The following is a 13,922-nucleotide window of genomic DNA, read 5'->3' on the forward strand; positions in this document are numbered from 1 at the left end:
CAGTGACCCTGCTCAAGTACTCAGCAGTAGCAACTAAACATTTACACAGGTGTCACATGAGGTTCAAAGGGTCTTCCCGGACTCCGAGCCTAATTCAGCTAAATGCAGCCTGGAGTCAGGGAGCATGACTTCTGTAGAATCTGCAGTGAGATTAATGGTGAAAGTTGCTCAGAAAATGGTGGTGTAACAACCAATGTGGTGTAACACGAGTGTGTGTAGCAGTCAGGGCAGATGTGCAAAGCAAGTGAAAGGCATTTAAACATTCAGGGAGTGGGGGCATAATGAGCAGGATTCTGCTCTTCTTTTCAGCCAAGGAACTTCACTGGTTTCAGTGGACTCACTCCACAGAATCTGGCCTTTAGAAGTCCAGATGTGAGTATAGCCATTCGGTTGGGTCTGAAGAACCTGCAAACTCAACATGATACCAAAGGGAGTTGGTCAAATTCTTGTTTGTTATGCTAGTGTAACTCTATTGAAATCTCCCCTTCTGTGCCCCTGCCCAGGTTCCAGCTGTACTGGTCCCTTTCTGCTTGCAGAAGAAGACTAGAGCACTTTTATGTTTCAACCCACTTGTCCTTCTGCACATGTTCTCCTCCTTGTCAATCCCACTGTGACAACTTCTCCACCCACACCTTGCATTGCTATTTACACCAATCAGGCTGGCTGCCATTTACATGCCCTTTGCACTGGTGCAAGTGACCACACCAGGGGCCTGGCACAGAAGAACCAGGCTCATAATGCTGCATTTGCAACATCATCGTCATTGCCACGGCAACAGACTCCTGCAAAAAGGTGAGATCACAGAAGGAGAACCTGTGAGAACTGAGCTTTCTTCCTGTGCCTTTCTATACAAACCCTCTGAAACCTGTCCCCCACTCCCATGTGACAGCAGAACGGTCATTCAGCAAGCCACTCCCCTTTTTTTGGCTGTTATAATGGAATGACTTTTACCAGCGCAGCAACGAGCTTCCTCAGTCGGCCATGTGCACCGAAGCAGGATCTCCATTTTAGAAGTGCAGAGCAATCTGGAGAGAATGTTCTAAGGCTGAGGCTAGTGAGGGAAGCTATAAATGGCTCCCACAGGCCATTCTCCTGCAGCCAAGTGGCTCTGTAAGACTATCAAAGATGCAAAATTCTTCCTCAAAGGAAATAAAATAAGTTGTTTCCAATCTAACCCCCTCCAGCACTTCCCCACATACACACTGCCTGACCATTATAACGAAGTGGGGGGCCGCATGCTAGCACGTGTAGGAATTGGTTTGGGGAACATAGGTTTTGATCACTGCAGCTATGTGATGATGCCAAGAGGAGGGCAATGAAAGCACATTCCACATAGCAGTCTTAATCATTCACGTGGTGGCTGAGAGGCTAGCAAGCAGCAGCATTTTAAAAGCTGAGATTCCTGTGAGCAGTACATTAAAGCCAAAGTTCAGTCCTACCCAGGTCCACGTGACACTGCCCTAGAGTCAGAAGATATTTTTTTTCAAAGCCAATAGGAAAGAAGTTCCACTAAGTGACATTGAAGGTGATGAAGGAGTTGGCTATTTTCTGCTGGCGCCCTCGCTGCTCCGTCTCCCCCCATGGCTGGCCTGGGATCTGGCAGCTGGTGAAGGACCTGGCAGGAGGGGGCTCGCTGATGTGCGTCACTTCAGTCAGATCCGCCTCCAGGGTGCTGACAGTGTTGGTCACCTGTGCCACATGTACCTTATTGGCCACCTTCTTGTGCAAGAGGCAGTTGAAGATCTTCTTGAAGCCCTTGCGGAAATGCTTGGAGACCAGGGCGTAAACAATGGGGTTGACGCAGGAGTTGGAGTACGAGATCAGGTGTGAGAGGATCCTGAGCACGTAGGTGGCATGGTTGAAGGGAAAATAGCCGAACCAAACGCACAGGATGATCAGGTGATGGGGCAACCAGCAGAGACAGAAGAGGACAGCTACAATGATGATCATCCTGGTGACCTTGCGCTTGGCCTTTTTGGATTCGGACATGTCTTCAATGGGGTCCACGGATGTCCAGAGGTAACGGATAGTCCTCATGTAGGTGAGGCTAAGGATCAGCACTGGGATGACATAGCTGAAGATGAAGGTGCAGATGTCCATGATCTTGCGTTGGGGGATCTTCCAGATGGGATGGCAGACGGTCAGGTTGGCCATCTGGAACTCCTGGTAGTAACTGAGGTACGGGCCAGAGAAAATAAAGGAAAGACCCCAGATGAGGCAAATGGCTGTGAGTGCGTTCCTGGGGGTTCGGAGTTCTCTAGAATGCAAAGGGTATCTAATGGCCAAATACCTGCAAGGGAGAGAACAAAACAAAACGACAGTTCTATTTAAAACAGAGAAAACGTCATCAGGCCGGCTATGTGGGGAGAACACAAGGAGAAAAAGAGTTAAAATGAAAAACTTTGCACTTCTAATGTAATTTCTCATTCAACTAATTGTCCCATTTCCAAGGGCTTATCTCCACAGAACCTTTGTGCACGACACTCCAGGGTGTGAATCTACAGTGCACTAGCCTGCCACGCGCTAACTGGCCACACGGACCCTGTTACCATGCACTAAAAGTTCCATGATGTCCTTTGACATCTTGCTGTCTCAAACGTTGAGTGCGTGGTAGCTGGGTCCAAACAGACAATCAGTGCAAAGCTAGCTAGGATGCTGTAAAGTCACACCCTGGTGACAAATCTCCAGGTAAACAACTTGCCTGACCAGGCAGAGAAGATGGTAACTCACACTTTTCTTTTGTCACTGATTTTCACCATGTCTTTTGCATTTTATATAATATAATATAATAATCCAAATCATTTTTAGGGTTTGATCTGAGTTTAAGGCTGAATTACGACTAGGAATCTGGTTTGAATTAAATGGCACCTACATCTTGGAAGCTCCCGCTTCCGAAATGTCAGAATCTCACTCACTCAACAGCTCGGTCACCTTGGATGGATCCCTAAGCTTATTCTCATGGATATCTTGGTTACATCCAGAACAGAACTAGAAAATAGGCTTCCTCAGTTTGGGATCCAACTGGAACCAAAGCCATACGGTTGAAGGGATTTCAGTTTTTGAAATGCCATCCTCCACAAAATCCAAAGGGACTTAAATCTGAACTTCTGGTTTTGCCCATCTCTGTATATGACAATTACATAGTACAAGCAGCAAAGTCAAAGGCCTGTGCTTTCCATGACTGGAGCTGTCTTGAAAATGCAGCTGCAAACGTACATTTTGTATTTGTGAACACAGTGACCTGTTTTATGCACCTGCACCTGCTGTTGTTTGCAGGCACATGTTGCTCTGGTCTTTTGACCATGTGGCTCTTTAAGAGATGTAAAATATTTATATCTCATCAGCTCCACATCCATCAGAGAGTCTCCCTACGGAATTGGCTCTGAAAGAATGGTTGATGGTCCACTGGTATATGGGCTGGAGAATTATTTTATTTGCCACAAACAGTCAGCTCTCTGATTTCTGCACCTGGCACTAAGTTCCTGGTTACCAACAGATCTGTCCTCGGGGAAAGAGCATGACCCGTCACTTTTTCAGGGAGAAGAATTTCTCTTTTTCCATCAGGCAGAGGGAACAAGGGCCTGATTCCCCATTTCATTACTGCAATCTATGCTGGTGTAACTGACTTCAGAGGAGTTACACTGGAGTGATACAGGGCTAAGGTTTTTTCTTCATCACTATCAACTTCATTTCCACTGAAGCCGCTGAGAGTTTTTGCCAGTGATTTTAATAGGAGCAGGACCTTCATCTAATAAAGATGCAGAGTTCCTGTTCTTTTCTCATGAAACAGGGCATGGTGCTGACCCTTGGTCACCTCCCACACTGAAGCTTCATTTCAAAACAAGCTTGTGAAGTGACAAGATGATGACATGTAATCAGCTGTCCTGTAGGTTACACATCTCCCCCTCCTCGCCCCCATCTCCACCTGGGCCCAATCCACAGAGGATGTGAGTTTGCTGCAGCTCCTAGCTCTCATGCAGAATCCTTCAGCTCAAGCAGTAACAGCTCAGACTTTCAGCTCTGTTCCCCGGTGGGGGGGTTATTGGGGGGGTCATTACATGTGGTTGATGTACCATTTTAAAGGGTTTTTTTTCATTGTTATTAACTGTAACCATAAATTAGTATAAATTAATAGACTTGCATTGCAAAGCCCATCAAAAACCTCCCAAAGTATATTCAGTGTTACCAGGGGCACAAAGACATCAGTTAGGATGATTATGTATAATGTTCTGCGGAGGATGTGCAAATAGCTATTGATATTCAGCCAGCGGTGGCTGGTCAGTGGGAGGTCAGGGTACTAAGCTCATTGCAGGACTGAGATCTTACTGGTTAAAGTCGTTTGCACATAGCTTTACCCTAATCCTGAGCAGCATGAATTTTAAAATGTACATGTAATTCACAGCAAGCTTTTTAAACATGCTTTTAGCATCCAAATACACCCACTAGTAAATTCCTCTTGATGGTTATTGCCTGGTAAACAGTCTCCAGCTAAAACATGAGAAAGATGCTAGTTAAAGAGGAACTGATCCATCTAAGTCCCAACCCTACGGCCCTTTTTCCTGAAGCCAGTGGGACTGTTCACTGGAGTAAGGGTTGTTTTCTGATTGCAGGGTCAAGCCCAAACCCTACAGGAATGGAAAATCCCCCATTTCTGCAGCCTTTGGATTCTCACTGGCAACCGGAGTTGCATTCATCAGGATCTAACTCAGGGGTTGGCAATCTTTCAGAAGTGGTGTGCCGAGTCTTCCTTTATTCACTCTAATTTAAGGTTTTGCGTGCCAGTAATACATTTTAATGTTTTTAGAAGGTCTCTTTCTATAAGTCTTCAATATATAACTAAACTATTGTTGTATAGAAAGTAAATAAGGTTTTTAAAATATTGAAGCTTCATTTAAAATTAAATTAAAATGCAGAGCCCCCCGGACCAGTGGCCGGGATCCGGGCAGTGTGAGTGCCACTGAAAATCAGCTCGCGTGCTGCCTTCTGCATGCGTGCCATAGGTTGCCTACCCCTGAGCTAACCTTTTCCTATATGGAGGAGGGGGAGGGGAGGAGACTCATAAAATTTAAGTTTTGAGAGCTCTGTTTTTCAAGCCTACCCTGTTTAAACTGATGTCTACTGAAACCAACTGACGGAAGCCTGCACAAGTGCAAACTACCCTCTAGCCTCTGCTTTGCGGTTGTAGAATCCATCCCATCCAGCTATTGCACTGATAACCATTGAAATGCTAAGTGCTTGAAGTGTATGTCTATGCTACAAGCACTACAGCAACAGATGTGCCTCTGGAATGCAGACACTTGCTACAGCGACAGGAGGGGTTTTTCCATCTCAGTAGTAAATCCACCTGCTTGAGAGGTGGCAGCTGGGTCAACAGACGAATTCTTCCATTGACCTAGCGGTCTCTATACCAGGGCTTAGGTTGGCAAACCTATGTCTCTTGAGGGTGTGAATTTTTCACATCCCTGAGCAACAAAGCTAGGCCAACCTACATTTTAGGTGTAGCTCAGACCTGCGTGTGTCATCCAAAAGCTTAATTCCCCAGGCTGTCACTGCAACATAATATTGATGCTCTTGTGGTAAGAAGAGAGCACTACGGATGGCAGAAATTTCATAGCTTTTTTTGGCTTGCAAAATTTTGCTAGAGAATCGTTGCCATTTCATACCATTTCACCCCTTACATTTTGGGTCTGATCCTGCAAAGAGCTGAGTGCCTCCTGTGAGTTCTGGGCACCTTCCACTCCCACAGGAGAAGTCATTGATTGAGTCCCTTGTTTAGCACCTTACTAAAAGTGAGTGTTGAATCTAACCAGCTTGCATCAAATGCAAGACTGGAACTGAAATATATCGAATGGCAGGAGAGGTGCCTCAGTAAAGGGAAAGACAAGCTTTGATCCATTTTGTACCACTCTGAGGGCATTTTATGCCAACCTCATTTCTGGAATCCTTAGTCTTGGACTGACTTGATTATTGTACCAGAAGACTGGCACCGAAATACTGTGAAGGCACATTGAAAATGTCTTGAAAGATGAGATTACTGAGAGATAGCAAACAAGAGGGTGTTAGTTTCCTTCAATCTCATTCACGGTTCCCACTGTTTTTCCCTCTGAAAACTATCATCAGAAACAACGGGAACACGATGATCACACAGTGCGAAGATTTAAATTGTAGTGTAGTAACGTTCCAATTATACATCAAACTCCTGTGGCCTCCGTTCTCTTTTCACAAAGTTCTCAGTAGCTTTACACTGGTGTAACTCCACTGGCATCAATAGAATTACTCCTGATTTTACATTGGTGAGAGAGGAGAATCAGGCCTTTCACCTGCTTTAATTATACATAGGCTTGGATGGATTAGCTTTTTATCCATAAATGTCAGCAAACATTGATTTCATCACTGTACATACACAAACTGATGAAAAAATACTTCCATTGATAATAATCAAAATATACAGATAGGTGATGTAAGAAAAATGCTGCTTGAGAATGCATTAGGGTTTGATGTAAGGCTATTTACTTTCTACATAGCCACATGTAATGTTGACAATTTGGGTTACAAAGCTTTTATATTTTGAATCTCAAAGTCTGTCACTAAATAATTGTCTGCCGTCCGTCTGATTTCCCACAACTGTGAAAATGTAAATTGATTAAAAATAGAAAAAATGCTTAAAAATAAACAGCGATCTTATCTGTCAAAATTATACAAAAACAAAAACTTAATTCTGCCAAGCCGAAATATACATGCCCTTCTGTGACTCCTTAGGTGACAAGTGGCTGCTGCATATCCTTGAAAGCAATTATTTATTGCAAAACAAATAAGACATAAAAAATAAAATACACTTTTGTGAAAGGCAAAGAAAAGACAACTTTCTGCCTAGCTTCTGTTATAGGGGCCTGCCAAGAGTTTGCAAAAAGGGCTTTTGGCATCTTTCTAATTGGCTCTTAAAATCCAAAGATCTTGCAGGTTTGAAGTACCCTGAACGCCGAGTACTTCTGACTTTAAATAGAAAATATTCTAATAGAAAAGCTTCAAGAGCCACGGTTACCTTTCTCGCTGCAAATTAATTACTTCTCAGCCTCTTGAATGCTGAATTGGTGGTAGAGATCAGCAGGAGGAAATCACAATTACAAATGTCAAATGCTGCAGGCTGCCTTCATTAGGGACAATTCTAGTTCCAAACCTCGATGTTGGATGTGACAGTTTTAATTGAAAACTAGCATTCATTTTATTGTCAGGTGCCCCCAGACCAACCTAGAATTGTCACCCTGTGTTTTAATAATAAATAATAATAATAATATTCAATAATGTATGTTAGAGAGCAATGTTCTTTCAAGTAATGCAAATAAAAGGTGTTGGTGAGTGGAAATGTTTAACTATAATAACTCTTTTTAAAAAGATTTACCTACTTTGCCATTTATCAAATGCTATTTACAAAGCAGGTGTGATTTATGTAATTCCTCAAATGAGCTAGGGGCTGCTGCTTGCATTGTGACATCTATTTCTGAGCCTCTATGCCAAGATCACAGACAGTCGCAGCTTGTTTCTCTCTCAGGTTTTGATAACCTGTCCACCGTATCTCCCAAAGCCTTGAGTTAAAACAATCAGTGACAGATGTTGATCTCACTTACATCAGCATAAATCTAGACTGGCTCCAGTGAACTAAATAGCTTTTCTCCACGTGTGTCAGTATACATGAAATCAGAATCTAGCTGCTAGTGTCTTTTGAAATCCTTTCCCCAGCCTCCTGTTGTTCCCATACGTCTCCCAGCAACTTTGTTGTCCTTTAGCAATTCTAGACACTGAAAACTTTCTGATCATTTAGGGCCAGACTATGAACCCATTCCTTACAATAGTGAGCAGTTACATGCACACGTAACCTTGTTGTCAGGTAAGTAAATGCTTATCGGTAGGCATAAGGGATTCACGCTCTGACCCTCAGGAGCTTCTCTGCTGTTAGCTTTACACCAGCATTCTCTTGTGTCTGCTCTTAAAAAAGCAGCCCTGGCAATGCCACCAGGAGACTCAGGAAGCGCACACTTCCAAAACCTCCATTTAAATTCTTCAGTTTAATTAACACGCTCCCTTGTTTATCAAGCTACCACTCACTGTACATGAGCGAGCTTGCTCTTTTCATCCCCTGCTTTCCTTGGGGATGGGGATGTCTTCCTGTAGCTTCTGTAGGGGAGAGAGACCCGTTTCATGCTAATATTGCCCTTTGGTTTTCATGTGGTTTAACCTGCATGCTTCACCCATTTACCCATTGCTGTATCTCTCTGTGGCCAGCAGAGAAAATCACCCTGGTGTGACTTGATGTCACAGGTGTGTCTTCATTGCAAAAACAAAGGATGTGTTTGTACGTTGAGTTAAAATCCGAGAGAAGACAAGGCCGTTGTAGTTTTCACATGGGTGAGCCGGTCAAGTTAAAGGCCAAGTCTGTGCAAAAAAGATGGTGGGGGGCAGTGTTCATTATTCTGCTGTAAAATCTTAGTGGAAATAAGCCACCTGTAGCTCACCCCTGACCATGGCTCACCTCACCTACTTTCCCTTGCAGGAAAATCTACAGGTGCCTTGTCTTCACTAGGATTTTACAGCAGGCTGGCTAATGCACCTTCGTTATCCTGAGGTAAAAACCCAACTCTTTGGCAGTGGAGACAAAGCCTATATAGTCACATTGGTGCAAACCCACAACACAGGCCTGGTTGGCACCTAAAATGTAGGTCAACCTTGCTACTTCTCTAAGGGGTGTGAAAAACTCATACCTCTGAGAGACATTAATAAACTGACCTAAGCCCCAGTGTAGACAGCACTAGAATTCTTCCATCAGCTAGCTACTGCCTCTCAGGAAGTGGATTAACTACAGCCAGAGAAAAACTCCGTCTCTGACTGTAGGGAGTGTCTACACTGCAGCGGTGTGGTTGTGTCACTGTAGCATCTGGAACGGAGACATCTCCATAGACACGATGGGCTGATGTAAAACTGAGTTTACACTGGTTCTGCTTAGCCCACTTACTAATCTCTCAGCTCTTGAAAAAGGATTTTAGGCCATGTCTACACTACAGCAGCACTGCAGTTGGGCCACTGTAGTGCTGTAGTGTAGATGCTTCCTTCAACAGCAGGTTTTTTCCAGCGATGTAGTTAATCCGCCTCTGCGAGAGGTGGTAGCTAGGTCAGTGGAAGAATTCTATCTGCCTCCACATAGGGCATAATTTTTTTCACAGCCCTGAGGGACCTCACTAGGTCAATCTAATCTTTAAGTGTGTAGACTGGGCCTAACTGAACTCTGATTAAACCACGCCATTTTCTATTGATGTCCCTCCTTCTCTTTTACTGAAAAACCTCTTGGCTCCTCTGGGGAGCTGAGTCAAGGGAAAGAGGTTGTGCTTCTCTCCTCACTCATACTGATGTAGTGCCACTCCTGTCAATGGATCCACTCCGGATTTCCTCCGGGAGGTGTGGGAAGAGACTTTGGCTCTGCCTGTGGACCACGATTTGGGTGGTGACGCTGAACTCTGCCAGCCACACTGAGCGCTCCAAAGCAAAGTGCTTCTAGTTTCATCTCTTCCTCTCCAGCAGCCATGGGAATGCCTTGGGGTCCTTGGCCCCATGCCCCTAGTGAATTCATCTACTCTGAGCTGGGCTTGGGCCAGGAACTGGTCCCAGGTGATTTAGCAGCCTCAGCTCAGCTGTCTAAGGGTGCTTAATCCCCCAGTCTTCTTCTCTGCAGAGCACCATCCCATTTCCTCTAAGCTGCCTCTTTCCACCACCCATGCAAAGACCCCAGGTTGCACATTGCCTTTGACAGCTGAGGCTCTGCAACTTTCAGGAACGCACTACCCTGCAAGAAGCAGTGCTGAGCCTTCTGTCCCACAGGGAAGCTCACCTCCTGCCCTTCCCCTGCACCCGTCTGCTAGCCCTTCCAGTGCAGCTGCTGCAGCTGCTAGTTCCCTCCTGCTCCAGAGTTTCTGGGCCCTCCTTATGGGCAGAGATGGAGAGGTTCTGCCTGGCTGCAAGTAACCAAGGAAAGTTGCTGGGAGTTATTTGCCAAGGAGAGGCTGAAAGGAGGGCAGCCCCCCTGCTGCCCTGGCCTCCCCGCTTTCCTACCTGTCCAGGGAGACGGTGGCGAGGGTGAAGCTGCTGGCGTACATGGTCAGGTAGATGAAGAAGTGCACGGCTTTGCACAGGAAGGGCCCGAAGACCCACCCCTCCAGGGTGTAGATGGTGGCTTGGAAGGGCACGCAGCAGACGATGAAGCACAGGTCGGCCACGCCCAGGTTGAGGATGAAGAGGTTGGTGGTGTTATTCACCTGCCCGTTCCGCAGCAGCACGGCCAGCACCAGCGAGTTGCCCACCGTGCCCAGCAGGAAGATGAGCCCGTACACCAGCGGGATGAGCACGGACTCGGGCTGCCAGCCGGCCTCGCCGCCGGACGCGTTGAGCCAGGCCCGCGAGCTGTTCATCGCCGCGGTGATCCCGGCTCCTTCCCAGCCCCAGCTGTTCAGCGAGGGACACTCAGGCCGGGGGTAGCGTAGGGCGCCTTGCTCGCTGGCATCCTCCGGGCACTCGCAGCTCCAACCCCTGCCCCGATGTGCGCCGCGCCGCGGAGTCTCGCTTAGTTCGCGGGGTTAGCCGCAGCCCAAGTTGCTCCGGAGTTGTTCGCGCCCTCGCTCTTCTGCTGCGCCGCTGCTCGCCGGGCGCAGGAGCGTTTTCAGAGCCCCGCTCGCCGCCTGCTGCCTCTTTCGCCGGAGATCATCGCGGCGGTGTCTTGAAAGGGATCGGGGGAGGAGAGAGAAAACTTCTTGACAGTTTTTATTTATTTATTTATCGGTCCCCTCCTTCCTTGGAGCCCGGCGCTCTGTGCGCTCGGCATACGGGGGGGAAATATATAGATCCGAGCCAGGCTCTGGTTTCCCTGGAGACAAATACCTGAAATACAATTAACGGTGTCCATGGAAACCTAAGGCTCGCCTCCTGGCCGCCCCCAGAACCCTGGTCTGTTCCTTCGTGCCTAAACATCAGGGGGTCCAGAGGTTGCCCACGTGCCCCTGTGTGGAGCAAAGGCTGCCTGTTTTAGTTCTCCTCAGAGGAAAACTGGTGGGTAAAGAGAAATAACGTTCCTAGACCAACAACACCTCCTGTAACTCCCGCAGGCGGAAGGTAGCTGTCCCAGGCAGGCTGGCGTTCTGCGTCTGCACGGAGCTGCGCTGACACGTGTCAGAACTCTGCGCCGAGCTCGTGTGGAACAGGCTCTGGGGGCTGGATCCAACAGAGCGCCTAGGTGCTGGACTGTTGATTTTTTTTTCTATGACCTCGTTAGCTACTTTCTTCTGAGCCAGCAGAGGCAAATCCTAGAGTCCTCTGTCCTTCCACCTTGAAGTTAGTGGGTGTTTTGCAGGAGTGAAGGAAAGACTGCAGGAGCTGGTTGGAATATCAGAGAAATATTAAGCGCATAATAGCTAACCAGTTTTTCTATGGTTATTTCTTTTATTGTGGTAGCAGCTCCAGGTCTCCTGAGGGCTGCATTGTGCTGGTGACTGCACGCACAAAAGATGGTCCCTGCATCAAAACGATCTATTTTGGCTTTCAAGTTGCAGAAGAGTTGTTGGCTTGATCATCGTTTGAGCGATAAAGAAGAAATCCAGCAAACCCAGCCGTAATGGGAACAAACCCTTAACACCTCTCCTCTGAACCAGCTACAAAATTGCATTTTTTTCCCCTCGGTGTCTTTCCAAATTATTTTCTTATCGTCGTGGAACGCCATCAATTCTTTGAGTATGTTTCACTTAGCAGATGTTCGCTTGGCTTGGGCTTGGTGACCACAAATAAACATACTCACTGATACTTTCCACTTCGCACCTAATGATAGGTGCACCTAATTATGAGCATGAACGAAGTAAGCCTCGCAGCAACCCTGTAAGGTACTGTGCACATCGGGTAAACTGAGGCACAGAGCAATGACGTGACTTGCACAAAGTCGGAGGCAAATCAGTTGTAGAGTGGATCTGCTGGCACCAGTCCTCTGCTTTAACTACAAGACCCTGCATCTGTATTCAGAGAACAAACACATTGTAGGGAATCCCACTTTATTCCTGGTTATCCAGAACAAAGAGGGTAAAAAGGTCGAATACAGTATTTGTTGTGAATTATCCGCTCAGCTCCACTGATTAGGAAAAGGATGCTGGCTGCAATGAGTTACGTTAGCAGATACCAAATGCCCGCAATTCTTTGTACCTGAACCAAACTCCCACAATCCTCTGAATATAAACCAGTGTACTGATGCACGGTGTCTATAATTCTAGGTGCTTTAAACTTAGGTGAAACGTCAATGTGTGACCAAATGGTAGAATGTGTGTAAGCTTTTACTCTCATCCCAGTGGTCCCCAGAAAATATGTCCAGCTGTCCAGAAAGGAGCCACTTGTTATTAACAAGGGATACTTGCTACTGCAAGTAGCAGAAGGGTAGCCATGTTAGTCTGGATCTGTAAAAGCAGGGAAGAGTCCTGTGGCACCTTGTAGACTAACAGATATATTGGAGCATGAGCTTTCATGGGTGAATACCCACTTCGTCAGATGCATCCCATGAAGTGAGTATTCACCCATGAAAGCTCATGCTCCAATACGTCTGTTAATCTATAAGGTGCCACAGGACTCTGCTGCTTTTGCTATTGCAAATGTGTTCTGTAATTGATGAAATGATAAACTGTTAAGAAATGTTTTTGACTCATCAGGCATTTCTTGTTGTCACAGATATTTTCTGTAATAATGACTTGGTTGGAAATATCTTTAGTTTATCAGCCATGTAAACTAAGGTACCATCAAGGAATTTCCACTTGTAATTGGGTGGTGGGGAGAGTAATTTCGGGCTCTCTCTCTCTTTGTATACACCTGTGGTATATAAGGGACTGAGGTTTTGAGAGTTCAGAGTGAACCCAGCTGCAGAGATGCTTCTCCAGCATCAGTTTGGTAACATATAACCTTCCTTTCTGTATTGTGCAATGTTAATCTTTGACTAATAATCTTTGATTAATAAATTCCCATTGAGCCTGGAGTCAGTTTGAGTCTTATTAAGAATCAAAATTGCACTATAACAGCTGTCAAAGATGATAGCACTTTTCCACTAAAAAGCAGGGAAGAGGAAAACCACTCTGAGAGAAAAGCTATCAGTTTGCAAAAGAGCCTTGCAGCATGGAACTGCCTGAGCCCCTGGCTTCAGAAATGGACAGCTGCCACTAGACAATGCAAGACCGACATCCTGTTGAAAACAAGAGAAAAGGAGGGTGGTTAAGGCCCTGGACTGGGACTCAGGAGTTCTGTTCCCAGCTCAACCACAGACTTTCTGCGTGACCTTGGGCAAGTCACTCAGTCGCTCTGTGCCTCCTTGTCCATCTGTAAAATGGGAAAAATACTTAATTTCCATTTAGACTATTTCTCACTATGTGTCTGTACAGTATCTGACACAATGCAGCCCTGATCTACTAGTAGTAATTACTACTACCACCATGTGCTACTGTAATATAAATAACCCCCCTTTCCATTGTAAAGCCTGTTCCTAGACACTGATAGTTTGTTGTATTGATTTTGCTGCCCTTTCTGTTCTTTTTTTTAGGCTATTGCAAGTGTAAATTGACTTGCATGGGTTTCTTTTCTTTACCATTTGCAGTTATGTGTACATGCATTGAGATCTTTTTCAAAGTTTCTTTACAAATGTTTGTGCAAATTGAGTGCTGGATTGATGGTACTGCAGACCAAAGTCTTTCTTTGTATAGATCCTGACCCTTGAAGAATCACCTCTTGGAGCGAGAAGATAATTCATTCTCCTTAACCTATTCAGTCCTTGGTCCCTCACTGGAGCTGTAAAAAAACCCCACCATTGTTAATGCAAATTCTTACCCATGGGGACCTGAATTGAAACCACGAGAGTCATTTTG

General features: G+C 45.8%; 1 protein-coding gene across 1 annotated transcript; it reads right to left on the reverse strand.

The window, feature by feature from the left end:
- Positions 1–276: 276 nt before the first annotated feature.
- Positions 277–10,812, reverse strand: GALR2 (galanin receptor 2). Its single transcript, XM_032792872.2, has 2 exons — positions 10,099–10,812; positions 277–2,290 (listed from the first exon to the last, which is right to left on the reverse strand). The coding sequence occupies exons 1-2, from the start codon at positions 10,452–10,454 to the stop codon at positions 1,510–1,512; spliced, it is 1,137 nt and encodes a 378-aa protein (XP_032648763.1). The 5' UTR covers positions 10,455–10,812; the 3' UTR covers positions 277–1,509.
- Positions 10,813–13,922: the final 3,110 nt, after the last annotated feature.

Source organism: Chelonoidis abingdonii, chromosome 13, assembly GCF_003597395.2.
Source record: "Chelonoidis abingdonii isolate Lonesome George chromosome 13, CheloAbing_2.0, whole genome shotgun sequence".
NCBI lineage: Eukaryota > Metazoa > Chordata > Testudines > Testudinidae > Chelonoidis > Chelonoidis abingdonii.